Source organism: Carassius auratus, unplaced genomic scaffold (assembly GCF_003368295.1).
Source record: "Carassius auratus strain Wakin unplaced genomic scaffold, ASM336829v1 scaf_tig00216014, whole genome shotgun sequence".
NCBI lineage: Eukaryota > Metazoa > Chordata > Actinopteri > Cypriniformes > Cyprinidae > Carassius > Carassius auratus.
The window spans coordinates 948,677-974,893 of record NW_020528362.1 but is presented as its reverse complement, the minus strand read 5'-3'; the positions used below and the strand labels follow the sequence as shown (position 1 = coordinate 974,893).

At 36.1% G+C, this 26,217-nt stretch overlaps 1 protein-coding gene across 1 annotated transcript in view; it reads right to left on the bottom strand.

The window, feature by feature from the left end:
* LOC113096652 (Fc receptor-like protein 5) overlaps positions 1–21,870 on the bottom strand; it is a 223,646-nt gene extending 201,776 nt beyond the window's left edge. Inside the window, exons 1-4 of the mRNA XM_026262065.1 lie at positions 21,636–21,870; positions 18,133–18,168; positions 17,129–17,222; positions 3,643–3,830 (exon numbers count right to left, since the gene is read on the bottom strand). Coding sequence (XP_026117850.1) covers positions 3,643–3,830; positions 17,129–17,222; positions 18,133–18,168; positions 21,636–21,870 — 553 coding nt within the window. The remainder of the gene's footprint in view (positions 1–3,642; positions 3,831–17,128; positions 17,223–18,132; positions 18,169–21,635) is intronic.
* Between the last annotated feature and the right edge of the window lie 4,347 nt (positions 21,871–26,217).

Sequence of the window (26,217 nt, the reverse complement as noted above, 5' to 3'; positions counted from 1 at the left end):
TTTCCCAGTTTGGGGAATCATTAGTCTCTTCCTTCCAACATGTGAACGAAAAGTATCCCACTGTCAGTGGAGAAGAGAGGGAAACGTTGTGCATAGTTATACAGGTTACAGTTTGCACATTACATTGTATTATAACATTTTTTTATGTCAGTATTATTCATTTCAAAAAAGGCTATTTCTTCAGAGGCAAGAAGAAGAAGCCCTATATATATATATATATATATATATATATATATATATATATATATATATATATATATATATATATATATATATATATATATATATATTTATTTATTTATTTATTTGTACTTGGGGGGTAGGGAGAAGAAAAAAACACTTAGTAAGAAAAGCATTTTTCCAGCATGCATCAATGAAGTGTTTAAAAACGACGAGGAGGAGACTGAAAGAAACTCTGGGTTTACCGAAGAAAAGCTGCTCCTGACCAGGTTATGTTGATTGAGTAAGTTACCCTGGTAACTGACTCTGAGTATAAGTTACCTGTTTCAGAAACGGGCTTCACTTACCCTGCTTTCTCGGGTTTGACAAAACTCCCATTCTGAAACAGAAAACCTAGAGTTTCCCTCAGGATTTGAACAGAGATGACATCACTGAATTCAATGATGAACTGCCTTTAACTATCATTTTGCATTATTGAGACACTGTTTTCCAAATGAATGTTGTTCAGTGCTTTGACGCAATGTATTTTGTTTAAAGCGCTATATAAATAAAGGTGATTGATTGATTGATTAACATACTCAGGCCCCAGAGAGGGTTGCTGATGTTTGCCTGCCATTCTAGCTCTGTCTGAGTAACGCTCTCGTGAACCTCGCGCCGCTGTTTGAACTTTGACCCAAGCGGATAAACAGTCCTAGTGCCTCGATTTAAATGACTAGTGCGCTTTCATTTGCCTCAAACATTATCTCAAACTTTTATCTAACTTTTCAATTTTATCATTTATCGAGGAAATTATCTATGTATCGTCCAGTCCTACAATTAACTGACATTAGAGAGCAGTGAACATGCAAATGTTTTTAAATTTCAGGTTTATTTCAAGTACAGTATTGTTCAAAATAATAGCAGTACAATGTGACTAACCAGAATAATCAAGGTTTTTAGTATATTTTTTATTGCTACGTGGCAAACAAGTTACCAGTAGGTTCAGTAGATTGTCAGAAAACAAACAAGACCCAGCATTCATGATATGCACGCTCTTAAGGCTGTGCAATTGGGCAATTAGTTGAATTAGTTGAAAGGGGTGTGTTCAAAAAAATAGCAGTGTCTACCTTTGACTGTACAAACTCAAAACTATTTTGTACAAACATTTTTTTTTTTTCTGGGATTTAGCAATCCTGTGAATCACTAAACTAATATTTAGTTGTATGACCACAGTTTTTTAAAACTGCTTGACATCTGTGTGGCATGGAGTCAACCAACTTGTGGCACCTCTCAGCTGTTATTCCACTCCATGATTCTTTAACAACATTCCACAATTCATTCACATTTCTTGGTTTTGCTTCAGAAACAGCATTTTTGATATCACCCCACAAGTTCTCAACTGGATTAAGGTCTGGAGATTGGGCTGGCCACTCCATAACATTAATTTTGTTGGTTTGGAACCAAGACTTTGCCCGTTTACTAGTGTGTTTTGGGTCATTGTCTTGTTGAAACAACCATTTCAAGGGCATGTCCTCTTCAGCATAGGGCAACATGACCTCTTCAAGTATTTTAACATATGCAAACTGATCCATGATCCCTGGTATGCGATAAATAGGCCCAACACCATAGTAGGAGAAACATGCCCATATCATGATGCTTGCACCTCCATGCTTCACTGTCTTCACTGTGTACTGTGGCTTGAATTCAGAGTTTGGGGGTCGTCTCACAAACTGCCTGTGGCCCTTGGACCCAAAAAGAACAATTTTACTCTCATCAGTCCACAAAATGTTCCTCCATTTCTCTTTAGGCCAGTTGATGTGTTCTTTGGCAAATTGTAACCTCTTCTGCACATGCCTTTTTTTTAACAGAGGGACTTTGCGGGGGATTCTTGAAAATAGATTAGCTTCACACAGACGTCTTCTAACTGTCACAGTACTTACAGGTAACTCCAGACTGTCTTTGATCATCCTGGAGGTGATCATTGGCTGAGCCTTTGCCATTCTGGTTATTCTTCTATCCATTTTGATGGTTGTCTTCCGTTTTCTTCCACGTCTCTCTGGTTTTGCTCTCCATTTTAAGGCATTGGAGATCATTTTAGCTGAACAGCCTATCATTTTTTGCACCTCTTTATAGGTTTTCCCCTCTCTAATCAACTTTTTAATCAAAGTACGCTGTTCTTCTGAACAATGTCTTGAACGACCCATTTTCCTCAGCTTTCAAATGCATGTTCAACAAGTGTTGGCTTCATCCTTAAATAGGGGCCACCTGATTCACACCTGTTTCTTCACAAAATTGATGACCTCAGTGATTGAATGCCACACTGCTATTTTTTTGAACACACCCCTTTCAACTAATTCAACTAATTGCCCAATTGCACAGCCTTAAGAGCGTGCATATCATGAATGCTGGGTCTCATTTGTTTTCTGACAATCTACTGAACCTACTGGTAACTTGTTTGCCACGTAGCAATAAAAAAATATACGAAAAACCTTTTATTATTTGATTATTCTGGTTAGTCACATTGTACTGCTATTATTTTGAACAATACTGTAAATACTTCAAAACATCAAAAACGTTCAGCTAAAAATGAAATGAAAAAGGTTTGTGAATCACTGCTTTCTAGAAACAGAGCACTGCATGTAGAAAGAAAAATGACTAAAGGCCATTTCAAGAGCGATAACTTTAAAGACAACTGTAACTAACAAAGTTTTCATAGTTTTAACTCTAAGAGAGCAGCGAGTCACATCACAAAAATGATCCGCTGCTTCAGGTGTGTTTGATGGGGCTGGAGCTGAAATCTGTAAGACTGTAGCTCTCCAGGAGCAGGGTTCGAGACCCCGGTATAGGGTGTGAAAACTGTACAGCTGTGTATTTGTACAGAAAAGTATTGCTTGACTGAAGTAAAGCTATCTCTCTCTTTCTCACCCATGCACACTCACTTACACACACACACACACACACACACACACGCACGCACGCACACACACACACACACACACACACACACACACACACATTTTAAAGCTGTTTTTAAAGTTTTTTATTTGTTATTTCACCCTGATAATCTGACAGAAATCTCTTGTCGTGGCTCAAAAATGTGCTGAACACATGCGGTTCATGTATGTCTTTAGTCTGTTGGCTCTTTAGGTTTTTCACTGGCACACATCACTTACAGATTTTGCACTTACTGTTGAGTGTTGAGACTGTTTACATATTTGTACAAATATTTACAAATAACCCAAATTATGAAAAAAGACTAAAACTAACACTGAAACTAATAAAAACTAAACTAAACTAGCAAACCCACTTTAATTAAAAACAGCTAATTAAACACAGCTGTTAATAAACCACAACTAATTAAAACTAAACTGAATTTGAATACAAAAAGTCAAAACGATAAAAAAAATATGGAAAATGCAAAACCATAATAACCTAATAATAACATAATAACAGAGTTTATGAGGACAGTGATATTAAACTCACCCTTCACAGAGAGAGAAACAGCAGAGCTTGATTGTGTTGAGACTGATCTTCCTTCTATGTGTCCTCTACACGTGTACTGACCCTCATCAGATGATTCAGATCCTTCAATAGTGAGAGTGTTTCTGTTTACAGTGTAACGCTGAGACACTTGAATGTTTGAGCTTCCTTTCCTCCACTCATATCTCCAGTTATTATAATAAGGTGTTAACTCACACTTCAGTCTCACTTCTTCTCCAGTGAATACTGTATTGTCTGGAGTCACAGTCAGAGTAGATCTGGGTAAATCTGTGAACAGAAGAAAATAAACTCTCAATATCTGACTTCTTGTAGTTGATAGTGATGCAAATGTGGTTAAAATTTACTACATCATGAATAAAAGTTGTAATAAAATGTTTTATTAATTTATTTGTTTTGTCAATTCAGCTGTATTTATGTAAATGAGAAAGTTATTAAAACATTATTGAACAGTTGTTGTTCTGGTCGGTAGGTGGTTTTAATAAAGCATTTATTTTAGAGATCATTATGATAATAATCTTCAGAGAAAATGGTAAAGTATTTTTATTTTTTTGTTGTTTATTACAAACTCTCCTGGAGACAACAGCAAAAGAAAAACAGGCAAGGCCTCAACAAAATTAAGATTTTACAATGAAAAAAAAAAATAAATAAATAAATAAATAAGGCATTGTTCTCAAATAAATAATATGTGTTACAGGACTACAAATATTTTAGCAGCATCACAAACTTCTACAGTTTGTTTAGATTTGTTTACAAGGTTCAAGGAGGATAATAACATGCATAAATCATTTTTAAAACAGTTTACATTTAGCAATATTTTTTTTCCATTTATTTTTGTGGATGTGATATTTACCCATAACAATGATGAGGTTAATCAGAAGTGAAATATTCCTCATCAGTTTAGAATTATAAATAAGAATATCTTCTATTGTAAATTGTTCAAGTTCACTCATTTTATTATTTAAGCAGCTCATCTTGCCAGAACTTTCTACTAACTGAGCGAAGGAAGAATAAATGCTCTGTTCGTTCTGAGTTTTCATGACAAAAGTCACAAGAGTCAACTTCAAAACCAGATTTACCCCTCAGTGTCTCCACAGATGGACAGTGGTTAAGAACTTAAATTACATTTATTTTACTTTGAGTGTAATTGGCCATTTTATACATTTCCAGAAAGTTTTTTTCTGCAATTGCTGAATATTTTAAGTTTTATCTTCCTGTCATAATCATGATATATATATATATATATATATATATATATATATATATATATATATATATAATATGGATGGATGGATGGATGGATTTGATAGAATTGTATGTTTATTATTATTAGTCTGCAGTTTAAAAAAAAAGTTATTATTTATCAGTGGAGAAGTCAGCAATTTCATTTGTTTTGTTTTTTTTTTTTTTTGTTTTTTTTAGGTTGCTAAACGCAACGACTGATTCAATCAATAGTCGACGGTGCAATCCATTACTAACAAACAGGGCTGTGCAGAGACCTTTGGAGGGGCAGGTGCTCAAAGTATAAAAGGGGCACATGGAACAAGGTTTTAAATGGCGCTGTTCAAAATATCAATACAGCAATATAATGTGATGCATTCCTTGCGGATTCACGTATCGATATGGATGGTTATGTATTGATACAGCAGCAAATGCTTTGAAGCAAAGAAACAATAGAGAAGACAATTTTAAGTTTAAAATAATAATAGCTCTGGGATTAGAAACTGAAATGTCTTAAATTGTCCCAACCTGATGGCTTTTTCTTCTCTGTTTCAGCATTAATCTATTATTTTAACCATCACTACTACTCTTGCACCTAATCAATAAGTCCACCTTAAATATTGATACAAAACATAAAAAAATGATCTACTGGAATATAGTGTTTAATATTATTATTACTGTTGTAGTTGTTATTGTTTAATATTGAACACCTTTGCAATGTAAACAAATGACAGGCTACATTTGTTATTCATCTCTTTCACACTGCACTTTGATGTCAGGTATATTATGCATTTTTTATTGACACTGATATTTTTACATTTATTTCCAGAGAGATATTATTGAGTTTAAAGGCTAAAGTGGTATTGCTGTTGTAAACACTGTTGCTATTGTAGAAAAAAAAATATTTGCGTCACATTTAAAATATAATTATATAATTAATTCCTGAATTTTTATAATAATTCAGAGAATGAGAAAATCTGAATAATCCTTACCAGTGTTGTGATATTTATTTTTAAGGCACTCAACGTGTTAAAAAATAAATAAGTACTGTAATATAATAAAAGTTTAGTCAAATAACATAAAAAAGACCAGACCCTTCGATGCCTGTGAAACCTTTCTCCCTCAAACAGCAGGCTAGTGTTAACTACAACAGGCTACACACAGCAACTTATCTGCATGTTCTCACATCACATCGTTCTTGTAAAATAATAATAAGTAAATAAACATCAAATTCACTTAGCTGAGAATGAAACACCACTTACCAGCTGCCACGGTTCTGAAAATACAATCGTGCGGCCTGAAGAATTTTCCCGGTCAGGTGAAAGGTCATCATATTGATCATTTATTTACGACTAAATTATTATTAATACATTGTAATAATATTATGATTGGGCGTTGGCAGGCATTCACAAAAGGGTATGTTATTACAAAAAAAAAATTTGCTTTGACAAAAGGGCACTTTTGGGGCAAAGGAGCGGTGCTCAAGTGAACCGGTTCTTTCGGACAATTCGATCAAATAAACTATTTGAAAAAAAAAAAAAACGGTTCACCGGTTCTTTTGCGCTCGATGTAATGTCATTAGCGATGACTGCCCTTAATTCAAGCCTTCAGTTTACCCGCGCTTATAACATAAGGACAGAATCAGTTCAGAATCAATCACAAAAAGAATCAGTTCGGTTCAGACGAGCTGTGAGTCAGTCTGCTTCACACTGAATCACACATGCGCAGTATCATCAGCTCCTCGGTTCTCGACGAATCAGACGCGTCTGACAGAAACGGTTCTCATTGAGCGCTTCATAACTCCTGACCTGATATTTATATATACTATTCTTCAATAAATATATTTGTTTGACAGGGAGCTGTGTGCAAACAGGAATATATATTGTAACACCCCAGAAAAAAGGGCACTTTCTCTCCAGGAATAAAAAGGGCAGGTGCTCAAGCCCCCTTCTGTGTGAATTGCTAGATTTTTTTTACCAGTGTATAATTTTTCAGACGCTTTGTGGGTATAAACCCAGGAAAAGGGGACAAAGGCTGCAAAGGGGAAAAGAAGAACTGTCAACTCACACATCACCAGCCTCGTGCGCAAGCTCATGGACTTTCAGTGGGATTTCATTTGAAAATGGTGAGTAAGATGTTTATAGGTGCTGGTCACACAGACTGATATATTTCAAATGTTTATTTCTTTTAATTTTGATGATTATAACTGACAAATAATGTTGAAATATATCAGTCTGTGTGTAATGAATGAATATAATACACAAGCTTCACTTTTTGGATGGAATTAGTGAAATAAATCAAGTCTTTGATGATATTTTAATTATATGGCCAGCACCTGAACATTGCACCTGTTCAAACAGCAATGACTCAAGATTCTGGGGAAATTCCTTCTAATGTTCATCCTCAACTGCCTTTCAACGATAGAATGCTGCCATTCTTTTTTTGTTCTTTCAGTGAATTGTACTCATAACATTTTCTATTATTTTATAATAGAAATTAGCTTTTTCTAAAATTAGCTTTTGTTAGGTCAAGCCATGTGATATAATTTATGGAATTGTATAAGTTATGGAACTCATCTCTCTCTCTCTCTCTCTCTCTCTCTCTCTCTCTCTCTCTCTCTCTCTCTCTCTCTCTCTCTCTCTCTCTCTCTCTCTCTCTCTCTTTCATACAGACCCAAGACTTTGCAAAGGATCCTCATTGTGTGCTTTGACAAAATGGTTAGTGGTCTAAGCAGTGACAGTGTTTTTGTTTATTGCTCTTTATTGATGAAGGGTTCCATTAAGTGTTATGTTGGTTTGAATGTATTCATACATGTTGAATGTTAGTGGTTTAGGTCACACTAAGTGTTGAGGTTCAGTATTTTGTTATAATGAACAATGTATTTGGGTTTAAAAACTTATTTGCTACTTTTTAAGACATGAACATGAGAAAATGAGATTTGTTTGTGATTAATCTGAGCATATTTGTAACATTGTTATGTGACCAGGAATAACAGTGTATATTCTTGATTTGAGTCTTTTTGTTTGAATATTAGCAATTCAGGGGACAATAAATGTTGAGGATTAGGGCCCTATCTTGCACCGACAGCGCAAAGCCAAACCCAAGTGCTTTGATAGTTTAAGACCGACGCAGTTGTTATTTTCCATTCAGCGACCACAGATGTCAGCAATGAACATGATATACAATATATTTCTGTGATTGGTCTGATCCATGTGTGCCTACTTTTGTAAGTATTTACCTTTCAGTGTTTGTATTACAATAAAAAAAGTTAATTTCAACATGGAACTATTTGTTTTCTTTCTGATAATCTGATGGATTATGCCCATCCTTGTATTAACTCAAACTAGAATATGTGTATAACAATCAGTGGTTCACGTTACTATGCTACAAATAATTAACAATATTTAATGGAAACAAAATAAATTGTCATTTAACAGGAAAGTAATGTTAACACTGCTGCCTGTTGTTTCCTGTTTTTTTTTTTTTTTTTCTGTGATTCACAGTAAATTCCTGTTGAAAAACATTACGGGAGTGCACTGTAAAATAACATCAACAGGAATTAACTGTTAAAATAACAGGAAAATAATGGTGACCCTGCTGCCAGTAATTTCCTGTTATTTAACAGGGAAATAATTAACGTTTGGAGATGAATGGCAAGGGAAGTTTACAAAAACGGACGTCAGTTAACCTTCGTGAAGCCATCCTCACCACATGGAGCAACATTCCCAAAAGCCTCCTGGAAACAGTCGCATCAAGCATATGCCGAAACGAGTGTTTGAACTGATCAACAAGAACGGTGGGGCTACTCACTACGGAGTTGACACGTTTATGTCTAAAAACGGTGGAAGTAGGTAATGGTGGAAGTTTAGGGGAAGTCGTGGCCTAATGGTTAGAGGGTTGGACTCCCAATCGAAGGGTTGTGGGTTCTAGTCTCGGGCCGGACGGAATTGTGTGTGGGGGGAGTGCATGTACAGTTCTCTCTCCACCTTCAATACATGACTTAGGTGCCCTTGAGCAAGGCATCGAACCCCCAACTGCTCCCCGGGTGCCGCAGCATAAATGGCTGCCCACTGCTCCGGGTGTGTGTTCACAGTGTGTGTGTGTGTTCACTGCTCTGTGTGTGTGTTCACAGTGTGTGTGTGTGTGTGTTCACTGCTCTGTGTGTGTGCACTTCGGATGGGTTAAATGCAGAGCACAAATTCTGAGTATGGGTCACCATACTTGGCTGAATGTCACTTCACTTCACTAAAATGTCATGAACAGATAATGCCAAAGCTGGTTGAACAGAGACTTTTTTTATATATATATAATTACTCTATTATTTCACAAGGAGGCACAGTGAGGAGTAAAGTTATGGGTAAATCCCATTTTCCAATGATTAAAACTTGTTTATGAAACTCAGATATTTTAAAAGGTATTTTAGAAATGTCAAAGTCACATTTCAAAAGAAAGTTTAACCCACCGAACCTCTTGAAAATACTTTCTGGAACATCAAACCATATTGAATCTGTCTTCAATAAAAACTCAACCACTTTTAACCACTTTATTTTAAATCTTCCTGACATTGCCCCCCCCATTATACTCCTTAACCAACTGAGATTTTTTTCTTATTTCTCCAGATAAATTTATAATGAATTTGTGAATGGTTTACACAATTATACAGTTCATATATTGTTTCATATTTGATAACATCAGTCATGTTGTGGTTTGGTCCTGTGGTCAGTTTTGTGCTCTCAGTGTTTTCTGGAGGCTCTGGCTCCGTCTCGTCCTCAGACAAACACCTCTGACTCGTCATAGAAAGCAGAATGAAGCTCCTGCTGAAGGAGAGCTGAACACCTCCAACTACAACCTCATATGAGGAGACACTGAATCTCCATCAACTTCAGCAGACGATCTGAAGACTTCAGCAACTCATTTAACATCATCATCTGGAAGTCACTTCACTCTCTCTGACTTCAGGACTAAACTCATCTCTATTGAACTCTGTGACTAAAGTAATCATTAGGTGTGTAACGATACACTCATGTCACCATTCACTTCAACACATGACACTGATCTCACTATATACTCCTAACAAGACTGAAACAGAGTTCAAATGACAAGTTTTATATTTAGTTATTGTATCTAAGGCATATAAACAGTTAACAAAAATAAATGTTTATTAAAATGCTGAATGTGGTGTTATATCAGGAATGGAGCTGAAAAGGCTTTGGTTTGGTGCTTCTCTCTCATGAAGAGCACAATAGAGACACCAGAATAGAAATATTGAGGATTCACCAAATAAAATTACAGTTTTATATTATAAACATATGCTAACTGTTTTGTAGATCTAGTCGTATTAATTCAGCTTCAGCAAGAAACTCATTCACTCGAGGACCATCGAAGACTTTCTGGACATTTCTGATCTAACCGAGCTGCCTGACTTTCCTCTCATTGATTTCTTCTGCCATGAATCAACAAGCGTTACAATCTCCACTGATCTGTGATGATCCTGGAGGATCTCTGAGTCAGTTTCTAGAATGACACTCTTACACTCTTTGTGTGACACTGATGTTAAAGAGGAGAGATGTGGAGAGGAGACTGATGTCTCTCCTCGTCTGATTCACTGCAGGTTTAAAGAGGTCATGATGCTGCTAAAAACAACATTATTTGGTGTATTTGGTGTAATGACGTGTTTATGTGGTTTAAAGTAAAAAAAAAAAAAAACATTATTTTCCACATAATGCCTTCTGAAACACGTCAATTTTTACAAGGCACAAAGCGAGGTGTGCTCTGATTGGCCAGCTTTAGTGCGTTGTGATTGGCCGAATACTTCAAGCATGTGATGTAAATGTTAACTTAACAATAGGACACAACTTTACTATAAAACTCTTCATATGTACTGTCTTTACTCTCATAATTTAAGTTGGACATCTCTTCACAATGCACATTCTGTCTTTCTAATTTGGAAACAGTAACACACTATTTTTTTAATGTGATTATGAAAATGATTTTGGAACAAAATGTCTTGGCTTGTTTTCTCAGCTTACAACAAACTTTTTAGGTTTGAGAGAATTAATGTACTTAATAAGAAAGCTGCTAAAACTACAGTATTAATGGGGGAAACCATGAATTTGATTTAAGGGTCACCACATGTGTATTCGTTGAAGATGACATTTTATGTGTAATTTTACATTTTAAATTATTCTTTATTTTATTTTTTTTATTTTAAAAAAAGTTTTACTTTTCATTGTTTTTTCTATTTGCATTTAATTTGTACTTTTCTTTGTATTCTGGTAGAGTATGACTCTCTTCCTTATCTCCTCTTTCCTTCTGCTGATAATGAAGTGATCCTCCACAAACACACAAAGTGAAAAAAAGAGAAAGTAATCTGAAAGGATGTTGTGGCACAATGTTTTCTCTTCCACGGATGAAGATAAGTTTATAAATCATGAAGCTCGTGTAAAATACCAGTCTGTGAGTCAAATCTGAATCAAGAAAACTCAAATATTATAACAACTTCATCTCAGACGACAGATAAAAGTAAAAGATGAATGAATGAGTGATTGTTACAAACATGAATCAAATACACTGAACACGTGTGTGACACACTAGAACAGACACACTTTCTCTCTCACATCACACACACACACACACACACACACACACACACACACACACTTGAGCATCTCTTTTCTTTTTAATGGCAGTTACATCTCTAAATGGAAATGTAAGTGTTTAGTTTAACTACTCACCATTTACAGTGAGATAAATCCGGTTGCTCTCCTGTGAGGATGAAGGACTTCCATGTCTCTGTCCTCTACACCAGAACTGACCCGCATCAGATTTAGTAGCTCCACTGATAGTGAGTGTGTGTGTGTTTACAGTGTAACGATCAGACGACTGTAACTTTACACTGTCTGTGCCTTTATACCACTCATATGTCCAGCCAGTGTAATACTCAATCACACACTTCAGATCGACCGTCTCTCCTGTGAAGACACGACTCTCTGGATCTACAGTCAGCTGGGGTTTGGGTAAGTCTGTTAAGATAAAAACATAAAGTGACTTAAACAGTTCAAAGAAGAAAATAAATGTCTTAGAGTATTATATACTTTTACAGTATGAATATTATACAAAGACTGTCATATTTCATAAGGCTGTTTTTTCATATGTGTGTGTGTGTTCACTCCTGTGTGTGTGTGTGTCTGTGTGTGTGTGTCATGGTTTGTTGTGTTTTGGTTTAGTAAGTCACTTCACTCTCTCTGACTTCAGGACTAAACTCATCTCTATTGAACTCTGTGACTAAAGTAATCATTAGGTGTGTAACGATACACTCATGTCACCATTCACTTCAACACATGACACTGATCTCACTATATACTCCAAACACGACTGAAACAGAGTTCAAATGACAATTTAATTATTGTATCTAAGGCATAGAAACAATTAACAAAAATAAAATTTTCATTAAAATGCTAAATGTGGTGTTATATGAGGAATGGAGTTGAAAAGCTTTGGTTTGGTGCTTCTCTCTCATGAAGAGCACAATAGAGACACCAGAATAGAAATATTGAGGATTCTGCATGAAACATGGAAGCTCAAGTGTGTGTCCGTCTGGGTTCATTATATTTCGTGCATCATATTTGAGGCTAAATTAAATCTATTGAAACATCTGTTTAATCTAAAAATGATTCACTGTTTCTATCCATGATACTGACATGATGATGCTCTTGTGTTTCTGTTTTGTGTTACAGGACTTTTATGTTGAAGTGTTTTTCTCTTTCCATTGTTTCTGTGTTCACGACTATTGTTACTATTGTTAATATATTTTATTGTGGTGAATTGCCCAGTGCTTGCTTTGTATTACGCACACTCTTAGAAGAGATTGAACCTTTAGAGTTCAAAAAAGAACCTTTAAGTGCGAAGATGAACTTCTAGTTATCAAAAAGGTTCAAAGTTGAACTTAAAGGTTCTATAATGATCCACTGGTTATTTGGCAGTTATTTTAAGAACCTTTGCTGTGGTAAAAGGTTCATATTAGAACCTAGCGTATTTAAGGTTCTTTCATGAACCTTTTCTAAGATGTAATGTAAAGACTAGACTTAGTACAGTTAGAACACGGTTTGCTTAACTGTTACATTAGTAAATTATTAATTTACACATCCAGTATCATTTAATCTTATTCATTTACTAATTGTGATGTCAGATGCAGTTGTGGCAACGTTGTTGATACAGTTTGTTTTGTCTTTACTCATGACCACCTCACACATCTCTAAATTGCACAATAATATTTAGTTCACCATGTTGTTATACATTTTTAGAACACAAATAAATAAAAAAAACTAAGAAAAAAATAAAAATAATACAAATAAAAAAATTAAGTTCAGTTGTATGTTCATAAATGAACCAGAAGCTATTCTGTGGTAAATGGAGAGAGTGAAGTAAAAGTCTTACCCCTAAAAATATTCTTTATGTTCAATAGGCTATCTTCATATATTACAGCTGTACATCCTTTAAATTTTCCCCATACCACATTCAACCTTCAAATCTCAGAAAGCCTAATTCAGCTCAGAATATGACAAGCGACAAAAGCGAATGAATCAAAACACCTTTTCAGACATGTGTATATTATTGAGGAACACCGTTATGTCATTTTGTAACACTCCTTCAAATGTGAAGCATATCTATATTTGTTGTGTAATGTTTCTTCAGCAAGATGATTTTTCTTTCTTTCTTTCTTTCTTTCTTATTAGTAATTGTTTTCATCATCATCATTATTATTACTTTAATTATTGCGATATTGTTTCGATTTTGAGAATAAAAACAATCAAAGCATTTGCATTTAAACCAGGGCGAAGGTTTCTGGGCTTAATACGCAAGTTGCGCAACGCAACGCAAAGCACTGAATCTGTTACGCGCAAGATCAGAGATCGCGAGGAAAACCCATTACAAAAACATTCAAGGGCACACAAGATGTTAATGAGGCCACAATATTAAGTCACTTTACCCGTCCAGAGTTAATTATTCTGCGTATATCGTGGTTACTAAAACACCTCAAGACCTTTTCTCTGATGTTTTATTTCTAGATATTTGTAAAGCTTTTAGCCTGCTGTTACCAGAGCACTCGTGTTTTGATTATTTCCACCAGCAGAGGGCGCTGTGAGCTACACTGATTGCTTGGTAATGTGCTGCTACTTCATTCCTGAAGAACTGAACCTGGACGACAGCAGGACGCTATTATCATCAATCCTCAGAAGAGACACCGTTGTCCCTATATAAAGGTAGTATGTCAAATTAAAATAACACTGTATGTACTTTATAACTGCCTTTCTAACTTTATAAATATAATTGTATGACTCCTGTTGTTTTAACAGGTACTGAAATTGATGGAGACACTTTAATGAACCTAATTAAGATAATGAAAGCTTAAATATTACAAAAAAAATGAAGGATGAAGTTACATTTATAAGATTACAAGAAAACCTAAATACCGAGATGCCAACAAGACCACAGACACCACGAGTAAGTTACTATTCTACATGTGTTTAAAAATATGTGGACACCTTTACTAATTATTATTTACTATTGTAATTATTTAATGGGATGTACGGAAGAACTTAGTGACATTTTCTTATATTTATGCATTTGGTTGTTATTACAAAGCAAATTTTTAATGGGATGCTCAGTTAGGAGTGATGGTCAGGTCAGGTGTCCACATATGTTTAGCCGAACTATATTGTTATCTTTGCAAATCATTGAGCTGCTTTTACCATACTAACATGCACCTTCCTCTTGATATTCCACCTGGATCAATCTCAAGACAACATATTGCTTGTTTGTAGCAAAAAAAAAAAAAAAATAATAAAAAAATATTTTAGACCAGAGATTTTTTCTTTGACAGGACAAAGCAAACAAGATCAAAAACAACTCAAGGTCGGTTTGATTAAATGTGCATATACATGCTAATATGTTATTGAACATATATATTTAATATGTTCTCCTCTGGTTTATGGCAATGGAGGCTTATTTTGATTTCACTGTGGTAAGTGTTGATTAAAACTGACGTTATACACCTTTCTGAAACAAGAGAACCTCTCAATCACTTCACACACCTCACGTAGATGTAATCTTGTAGTTACTGACTTGCTGAATTGTGGTTTTGTGATGAACTGATTTGTGTCTTACTCCTGTGTCTGAATTAGTTTATATGAATCGTTTTAGAGAAATGTAAAATGAATTGTTTTCCTGTTTAGAAGGACATGTCAGATCTTAGAAGATGGTGGTTTATAGATCTGATGGAGAACTTTCCTCTAGTAGAGAAATCTTTTTAAAAATTGACTCAAATTCTTTTAATGCAGCTGTTAAAATAAAACCAAACAGTCTTATTTTTATTAATGTGTATTTGCAGTCACGGGAAAAGATTGCACACTGGACTGAAGATGAGAGACAAACTCTTAAAGGAACTTTTACACCCGTCTTCTGCACACCGATGAATATAAATATTACTGTCTCAATTGTGTATATTCTTAGAGAGCACATTAACTTCTTTCTAATGTACAACTCTGTGTTTGCTGCTTTAAAACATGAGTTGATATTTGCAGGGATCTGACCCGGTAACGGCTGAACACAAAGCAGCTTCGCTCACAGATGAAATGACATGAAGATGACAACGACACGTTTCTGAGGAGAGTCGGTTCCTTCAGATTCATTCAGTTAAAGACATCTGCGACGCGTTTTGCGACGCGTTTTGATGAAACATGCAGCGCTCGTATTTATTCAGTGACATCATCGCTCTTTAAAGTCTAACCCAGCCATATCACGACTCTTGTCTTTCGATTATAATCAAGACATTTCTTATACTATTGAACATATTCAGATCTTTTCATGGCCTTAAGTTTGACTCTACTCACTCCAGGAGTTTTAAGGACCCCTCAGAGATCTGCTTTAGCCCGAGTCCTGATACACTTCTGACCCGACTGAAAACACAAAAGCCCCGGGACGTCAGGCTAGTGATTCTGAGAGCCCTGCAGCTAGAAAACACACAATCTACCCGAGAGAAGACGTCTTTCACTGCTGTACGTTAAGAGGATGTTGTTAAATAGAGAAACACAATTATATATATTTGAACTTCTAGCTCTTAAACTTGGACATCATTATTGAAAGACAAATTCAAGCAGCAAAAGCAGCACTCACTGTAGACTACATGTTCTCTTTCATAAAAATAAATAAATTATTAATAATAAATCATTTCTTGTATTCATACATGGTTGCAATTAAATTTCAGTTCAGATTTTTAAGTGCCATTATTTAAAAATGCTTTATTGACTGATGTTCATAGACGGTCAGTTGTGTTTTCAGATGTTATGTCATATTGTATGTTTGTAATATCACAGTAAATCCGTCTCCTAAATGATTACACCCATGTGCAGTCACAGCTCATCACCCTAAAGTCTCCCTGATTTCAGCTGGACGCGGCTCACAGTGAAAATGAAGGTCTTCTGGTCACTTTGACTCTCTGGACGCTGGCGATGTGAACACAGTTACTGTTCATGATGCTCAAACTACTGAAGAAAATCCTCAATATTGATTTGGAGGTTTATATGAATGTGTTTCTGACGAGAGCTGACTGTTTTCTGAGAAGTTTATGAGGAATAATTTTATAAAGATTGTCTGAACATTCGGTTCTTGCTTCAAATTAATTATTCAATCAAATTATGTGTATGATTATTATTGTATAACTAAACAATATGAAATTAGATAAATGATATGTATATGAATTATATAACTAAAATAAGATAACTGTAATTCAATTTAATTAAATAAAGATGTCAGTCTTTATCTTTTTATTTTAAAGAAGAAAAATGTTTTTTTTTATTTATTTACCCAGTCATTTAAAAATAACACATTTCAGAGCTGTAACAATAAAGCCATTATATTTTTGGTTATCATACTGTCAGAATATCATACGGTCCACACCTAGACACAACTGAATCTTATTCTCATGTAGTAGAGAGAGTTTATGAAGATGATGATATTAAACTCACCCTTCACTGAGAGAGAAACAGAGCTTGATTCTGATGAGAGGTATCCATCTATGTGTCCTCTACACCAGTACAGACCCGTATCAGATGATTCAGATCGTTTAATAGTGAGAGTGTTTTCTTCTACAGTGTAACGCTCAGACACTTGAATGTTTGAGTTTCCTTTCCACCACTCATATCTCCAGTCAGGTGTCCAGTCATATCTCAGGCCATTCCTCTGTCTCCAGTCTCTGTTAGACTCAATCTCACACGTCAGAATCACTCTCTCTCCAGTGAATACTGTATTGTCTGGAGTCACAGTCAGAGTAGATCTGGGGAAACCTGTGAACAGAAGAAAATAAACTCTGAATATCTGACTTCATGTAGTTGATAGTGATGCAAATGTGGTTAAAATGAGAAATGAGAAAGTTATTAAAACATTATTGAACAGTTCTTGTTCTGGTCGGTAGGTGGAGCCAGAGGTTTCAATAAAGCATTTATTTTAGTTTAGTTAATTTTTTGGTGCAAGAGATCTGATCCCAGAGTCATATGCATTTTATTTATTTATTTATTTTTTTTTATTTATTTTTTCTCTCAACAGTAATCAGTTCATGTCTCTGGGTCACAGTCCTCCAGTGCTGCACTTTTAGAAACTCTTAATAACCCATCAGTGTCTCGTCAGATTGATGTCGAGACATTCAAACATCATTATTACAAGAAAACAATTACTCTTTTTTTAAGTTTAACTTGTTTTGTGCTAAAGTACCATTTTTTGCATTTATGCTACTATATTCTGAGAAATTATGTAACAGAGCAATTATTATTATTATTTATTTTTTTCTCATCTGTTCACATGTTTATGTAATAATATTCCTGTCATTATACAGATGTGTGTTCTCATGAACCATCATCCAGATCACAGTTACACATTGAGGATATTTTAAATGATCTGAACATCACAAAAGAGTTAATGACACACTGTTGTTTTGTTGTTATAGACTACAATAAGCTTTTTATTATTTTTTTTTTTTATTTAACTTTCATCATAAACTGCAGAAACAGCAGTGTTTTACAGCATGAGGAGCTACACATATAAATGATGCTGAGTGAAGATGAACAACAGCAAAATATGGAGATGAATTATCAGCAAAGAGACAAATGTGTGATCCTCATGTGATCCATGTAGACAAATCAACTACTACAACACTATTCATATTTAATAAATCAAATGTAAATCAGTAGAGCACAATACCTTGAGTGAGTCCAGAGTGGATGAAGGACATCAGCACTAAACACAGAAGAAACAGATATGAATCATTTCCATTGGTTCAACACAATGCAGATCACAGAAACATGTCTAGAGTTTCAGCTGAAAGTGTTTCTCTGTTTTGATGCTCCATGAGAACCGATGGAGGATATTCTCCATCATTTAACACACACAATGTCATCACAGCATGGGTCTAGAATACACTCAACCTGTCCCTCCACTCCACATACTTTTATTAAAATCTACATTTGTCTCACACATGTTTTCAGTCAAGTGTGTTCAGGTCGAGGTTTTCAAGAGACAGTGTGAAAAAGTCTAGATTTAAATTCAAAGAGACAAAATAGTTTATGAATGACCCGGCGTCTTAATTGTATCAGAAATGAGCCGATGTGAACATTATTGAGCACTAGGGATATGTCTGTACCTAATTTTCCTGTTGTGATTAATTGCTCATGCTTTTACCACGTTATTCGGTATTATTAAATATTGGAAGACCTAAGATTAATGAATGTTCAGAAGAATTGTTTCATTCGCAGTTTATGTTGACTAATGAATTAAGTAAGGAATAATTGACGACGGGCCGCTGAATTATTAGAAAAATAATGCACACCCGAGGTGGAGATGTGGTCACGATGTGAATATACTGTTACCACACCTCAAGACATCGATCCAATGATTTAATTAAAGGGATTCGTCCGGTTTGTGAACTTAAATCGTTATTGTGAGTAGGACTTCTCTAACGAATCTCTTCAAATGCTGGTAACGGAGGCTTGAGACGTTGATAGTATTCTAATGCAGTTATTAATGAAGCTATTAGAAAGAGAATGAAAGCGACAGAGAGACACACACACACACACACACACACACACAGAGAGAGAGAGAGAGAGAGAGAGAGAGATTTGAGATTTCAAACCTCTTTATTTTTCAAAACATGAGTTCTCTACAACACAAATAAACCCATTTCTGAAACGAAAAAGAAAAAAGCATGATTTAACTCAGAACAGTCCCAAAAAACAAGACATTTTCCACTACAGAACATAAAACATTTGTAAGACACCAAATGTTTATGAACTCCTCTACATTATTTGTGGTACTGTAGAAATCAAAATCAACTTTCAATCTAGCTTTCACCATTCTAACAAAAACAGTATTTATGTCAAAGTCTAAGGACTCTTCAATCTTATTTCTTCTACTGAGGTAGATAGCCATTTTTGCTTGACCAAATACAAAGTTAAACAATTGACATTTCACTCTCCTTTTTTGACTATAACTAAAACCAAGAATAAATAAATTCTTAGAAAATTTCTCTCCAAACATCATGAACATTTGTTGCAACAACTGAAAAAAAGAGCACAATCTGCTACAATCTAAAAAGCAGTGGTAAACTGTTTCCCTCTGCAAACAAAAAGGGCACTCTTCACTTACATTAGGATTAATGATGGAAATAAAAGCATTAACAGCCACACTACCGTGTAGGATTCTCCACTGTAAATCCCCAACCCTTTTGGTCAACGGTGGTTTGTAAATCGCTCTCCATACTGGTCTGACCTCATTGTCAAGCCCCAAATGGGCTCTCCAAGGAGTGTCAGCCCGACCACTTAATTTGACTTTATTTACAATTTTTACAAACATTTTATACATAGTTTTTCCTCCCATGTCTTCAAATTCATTTGTGAGAGTCTCTCTGGACTCTAACAGTTCACCAGTACAGTCTTTAAAATCAGGAGATAGAATCAATGCAGGAAAAGAATCATCAACAACTGGTTGACCTTGTCCATTACTGTAGTCATTTAGCAAAGATAATTCAGTCTTTGTGAGTTCGCACTTCCAAGTGCTAAGCATTTGATTTATGATCCTGATCGATCGAACTCCAACACGAGAAGCTAGAGCTGCAGTGTCGATCAAATTTGGTCCACACAGATCAACCACATGTCTCAGTGTAACAATCCCAGCCGTACAGAACGACTGCATCACAAAAGGTCCTGTTAAGTGTTTTAAGTTGAAACGAGTGCCATTCACCACTGGCTCTTTCAACAGCCATGACAGGGACTCACAGCTTGCCACTCTCTTTTTATGGAACATCCCCCACACGGTGAACAGTCCATGGTAGAACTTTGGAAGGTTAGACAGCTTTTGAGCACTCAAGTCCATTAAAAACAAAGGCTCAGCAAGACCCAAATTCCCGCCTCGGATCAATATGGTTCTGGCTAAGGGTCTCCAGACAAGATCTACGGGCCCAACAAGAAGTCTCTGGATAAACTGAAGTCGGAAAGTGGCGCCCCTACTGGCGAGATGAATAAGTCCCTGCCCTCCTTCCTCTTTTGGCAGAAACAGTACACTCTGTGGGACCCAGTGCAGCCGGTCCCAGAAAAAGTCCACCAACACTGCCTGTATCTTAGCCAGCAGTTGTGCAGGAGGGTCTACGCATGATAACCGGTGCCACAACATTGATGACACTAAATTGTTGATCACTAGTGTTCGGCCCCTAAAGGACATGTGTGGCAAGATCCATTTCCATTTTTTGAGACGTCCTTCGACTTTCTCTAAAACATTTTCCCAATTTTTACATAGAAAAGTATCATCTCCAAGATAAACACCAAGGTATTTAAAACCACCCTTGTTCCAAATTAACCCGGCAGGTAAAACAAGTTTTCTGCTCAACTCATTACTATTCGTTAAAGCTTTGCTTTTCTCCCAGTTAATTTTGGCAGAGGACAATACGCCAAACCCATTAATATTTTCTACAAGGGTGTCAATATCTTCTTGTCTTTTGACAACAACAACAACATCATCGGCATAAGCAGATAATTTAAAAGAGGTTTCACATCCAGGAAGGTTTACACCAATAAGAGATTTTCTTAGTTTGTGCAGAAGAGGCTCTATGGCCAAGGAGTACAGCATGCCAGATAATGAACATCCTTGTCTGACCCCCCTATGAACTTTAAAAGGAGCACTTAAACCACCGTTGATCTTTACAATACTCTCAATGTCACTATACAAGACTCGAATCATGTTTATTAAACCAGAGCTAAAACCAAACGCACCTAACGTTTGCAACAAATACTGGTGCTCGACTCTGTCAAAAGCCTTTTCTTGGTCTATTGAAATCATACAAATTTCACAACCCAATGAATTGGAGAGGTCCAAAACGTCACAAATTAAAATAACATTGTCAGATATCAACCTATTGGGTATGCAATACGTCTGGTCAACATGGATAACATGCTGCATAACATTTTTCAGTCTCATTGCCAACACCTTCGACAAAAGTTTGTAATCAGTGCAAAGCAGAGCAACTGGCCTCCAGTTCTTTATCTCTTGTAAATCTCCTTTTTTGGGGAGAAGAGTGAGGATTGCTCTCCTACAACTCAAAGGTAAATGTCCTTTTCTTAAACTGTCTCTGAGAACAAGCAACAAATCTTTGCCAATCACAGACCAGAAAACTTTATAAAAGTCCACAGGAAGTCCATCAATGCCCGGAGATTTACCGCTTTGTAGACTCTGCAACGCAGAATATAATTCATCAGCGGAGATCGGTGCATCCAACTCCATGTTGGCCTCTTCGGAAACCTTAGGTAAGCCCTCATAGAAAGACTGCGCCACCTCTGGTCTCTCTTGGAACTCACTCTTAAAAAGCTTCTCATAAAAAACAACTACAGATTTACGAATGTCCACAGACTCCTGCAGCAATTGTCCAGTACTGGCAGACCGCAGAGAGTGCATTAGTCTCCTTTGTCCATTTTTTTGTTCAAGGCCAAAAAAAAAATGAGAAGGTGCATCCATTTTGGCTATATTTTGATGACGTGAGCGAACCAGAGCACCTTGACCAGAGAAACCCAACAGGTTAGATAGAGCTGACTTTTTCCTTTTTAAAGCTTTAAAATGTTCTACTTCTCTTGTTGAGTCTGCCAAATCTTGCAGCTTCACTATTTCCCTCTCCAAAGCTTTCATAGATCTAGTCATGTCTCTTGTGACATTAAGAGTATATTGTAGGCACAGCTGTTTTATTTTGACCTTCCCTATGTCCCACCACTGTTGTAATGAAGTGTACTCAGATTTTTCTTTTGTGTAACCACTCCAGAAATACTTAAAAGTATCTTTAAAAGCATGATCAGAAAGCAAGGATACATTAAAATGCCAATAGGCACTTTTACATTTAACATCCTTAACAAAGATATCAACTTGTACGAGACAATGATCTGAAATGCCAACAGGGTGTATTGAACACCCTTTTAGTACATTACTCTGATGTTTGAAACAGTAGACTCTATCAAGCCTAGCCAAAGACAAAAAATTATCTTTAACATGAGACCAAGTATACTGCCGCTGAGTGGTGTGAAAAAACCTCCAAACATCACATAAATCATTCATCTCAATTACTTTTACAAGACAATTCTTACTGGCTCCATGTGGTTCTGGGTGGTTTCTGTCTAGAGCTGCGTTCTCAGTGCAGTTAAAATCACCACCCAGGAACATGTATCCATCAGCACTACAGTTGCTCATTACATCATTGAGAGTGTTTAAAAAGACCACTCTTTCTGGGCCTACAGTAGGAGCATAAACATTTATGAAAGTCATTTTTACACATTCAAACACAGCTTGTATTTTTAACAAGCGACCTGGAATTATTTCCTCAGTAACACAAGAGATGGGTAAAAAATCTTTAGAAAACAAGATACCCACTCCACCACTATTACTACACTTATGACTGAGAAAAACTTCCCCATCCCAATCTTTCTTCCAGGCAGTTTCATTTTCAGCTGTGCTATGAGTTTCTTGTAAAAAAATTACATTCAGTTTTTTAACTTTAAACAAACTGATGAGGGAAACTCTCTTCACATCCTCTCTCGCACCATTAACGTTTAAAGAACCCAACTTTATGTCACACATAGAAAATGTTAAGTTGCATTTAAACAGAACAGAGAGGTTAACACAAAAAAAGAAAAAGAAAAACAAAAGGCACTTAACCATCATTAGCTAATTGTGCTCTCGCTTTTATCATTAATTTTTTTAAACGAAAAATTTCCTGGTCTGTAAAGGTCAGTTGGCCTGAGTTTTCTTTATTTTTCATGAAAAACTTGACTGAGTCAATGAACAACTTTAAATCTGGAAAAAACTCATCAATTTTAACTGATCTCAAACCTTTGGTTCTTTGTAAAAAAGACTGAATTTTAGTGAAAGGGTAAGCACTCTCCACGTTCATCTGTGTGTCTCCACTAACATCACTTTCAGACTCTTGTGTGCTCATCAACACATCATCTGACTGAGAAGAAATGCTCATTGGATTCGTTTTTGATACTTTTGTAACTTGTTCAGTGTTTGATTTATTTTCTGGATTTTTTCTCTTGGTTGACAGTTTTGAAATTTCAGCATCCAACAAAGCATCTTCTTCATTAAACAACACTGACTCAGCTACTCTAGTCGCGGTTTAACTAACATTTTGATCCTCTTTTAAAACATCTTGTGCGTTTTGATCACTCGCTACACTTTCTGTCTGCTCATTCTCCTGATCACTATCATCTCCGTTTTCTTCCTGGACCGTTCTCTGCGGTTCGACGGGTAAAGAAGTTTCGCTTTCGGCCCGTACGGGCGGCAGATCCGCTACAGCCCGCACCGCACCTGCTCTCTCTGGGCACGAGCGAATCACGTGACCAACAATTCCGCACCCAAAGCATTTCATCGTCTCTGATGTTACATGAACGGTGTAATCAAAGTCATCAACCTTAAACTTAAACACTAAATTTAACTCTTCATCGCTCTTTTTAAGAATCATGTGCACATGTCTCCTAAAAGACACAACATGTTTAAGATGAGGAGATTTACAGCTGATAGGGATCATCTTTATCGGAGTCACTAGTTTTCCGTGTCTCCCTAGTTCTTTTTCCAAAAGTTCATTTTTCATAAACGGAGGTACATTCGAAATGATGACTTTTTTGGCAGGGTTCACTAGAGACAAAACTGGTGTGTATGTATCTTGAATCACAACTCCACTTTCAAGTATCTGATTTACTTTGTCCACACTGTCTAAAAAAATCACAACGGCACTATTCATCCTAGAAGCCGATTTAATACTGTCATATCCGACAATCTCACCCACCGCTAGACTACAATCTTCAACCGAACACCCGTTAGGCGGAGAAAGTTTGATAGCGTGTCGGCGCGTGAGCTTGTGCAAACTACTGTGTTCACCTGCAGCAGCCATGCTGACCAGCCACGCCGGCAGCCGCCGCCTCCACCAAACAAACACAAACGATCCCCAATAAACACTGTCCCTCTAAAAAACTTCTCAAAGCATCAACAGAGAGAGAAAAAAAAGAGAATTAGAAAACTCACATTCAGCACGCTCTCAGCAGCAATCACCGCAATCACTCCCAACACGCACCCACACCCTCGCGCAACAGTCACACCGGAAAGTGAGAAAGGGAGAGAGAGAGAGAGAGAGAGAGAGAGAGAGAGAGAGAGAGCTTGTGTAAATGCTAATGTACCTCTGTGCGTCTCTAAACAGCGCTATTATTACCTCGCTAGTGAGAAATGTCAACTGTAGCCTGTAAGTTGCTGAATGATCAAATCGTCAGGGCAGCGCTGACAACACTTCTTGTGCAAACTGCGTGACCGTTATTACTGTTAACTATGTGAAGTGATCTGGAACTGTAATGCGGTCAGAGAGCTGCCTGGAAATACATTCACTGTGCGTTTCCCAGAAAATAATGTCACACCTCAGAACATTCATCAGCCAATCAGATTCAAGCATTCAACTGCCCGTAGTATAACTAATGTTAACTAGTGAAGTCCTATGTAACTATGTAAAGTGTGAATGAATAATAAAGAATCAAAACTCTAGGGCATGTTCTAGTCCAGATTATTATTTTTTTAAGCCTATTAAGTCTAAATATTTATGTATTTGCCGCAGTGATAAACACCATAGCAGATCCTCAAATTTGAATGTCTGTTTAAATATGTTTTAGAAAGTAGTGCAGCTGCTTTATTTATGGGGTTTCCAGGGTAACGGCTGCATTTCATTATTTAGCGCCATCTGCTGTCAGAGAGTAAATGTGCTTTCATTCAGCGCGTCTCTCACGTGTTCCTCATGTGCTTTGCTTGATTACATCAGAACACACGCTCTTTCAAGCAGTAAACAGAGGTGTTGTGTATTTTGACCAGTTGATGGGAATAGTATTCTTAAAATGCATTCCAAATTGTTAATAAGTTTTATATATATAATTATTCATGGTATTTAGAAGTGGCCACGATAACAACATTGTGCATATTAATTACAGTGATATATTGCATTACTGAATACCATCTATAGGAGCACTAAACACTCTCATGTAGTTTATATTTCACACTGGAAGCTGTGTGTTCTCGTGTAGAAAGTCAAATACAGTAATTAATTGTTGTTCAGAAGACAGAAATGACACAATATTGATGTGCAATGTTTCCCTTCTAGCAAACTATCAGCTATCAACGCTAAGCTGAATAAAAAAACAAACGTTTAGACTGATGAAACATGAAGACAACAGATATGTGATGATATAATAATAATAATATATGGCAAATAATATATTGTTTATGAGTGTGTCATCTTCAGGTAGGCTAAAAAGATAATAAAATGTGAAAAAATGCAGTGCTAATTTATGTATTATATTTAATACATAATTTAGAGAAAAAAAAACAAAAATGATTGGTTATTGTCCATCAGTTTAGTTGATTTAACCAATTAAAAGAGATAAGAAAAAATAAAATAATAACCTGTCCATTAGATAAATAAGTACTATATATATATATATATTAGTACATACATATTAGTGGTGGGCATTTTTTTAATCTAGATTAATCTCAGTGTGATCTTGAAATCAATCTAGATTAAAATGGCTCATTTGAATTCTGCCGAAGGCATTCAGAATATGTGTGTTGCCCAAATAAAACAAACAGTAAGTCTTTGAGAAGGGGTTTATCAAGCTAGGTGGTGCATTAGAAAAGGGCTCATCTCCTGTTTCCAAAATGCATCACAAAGTGCTTGAAAAAGTTGTAAACTAATTCCACATTGCACAAGGTGCAAACAACCTTACG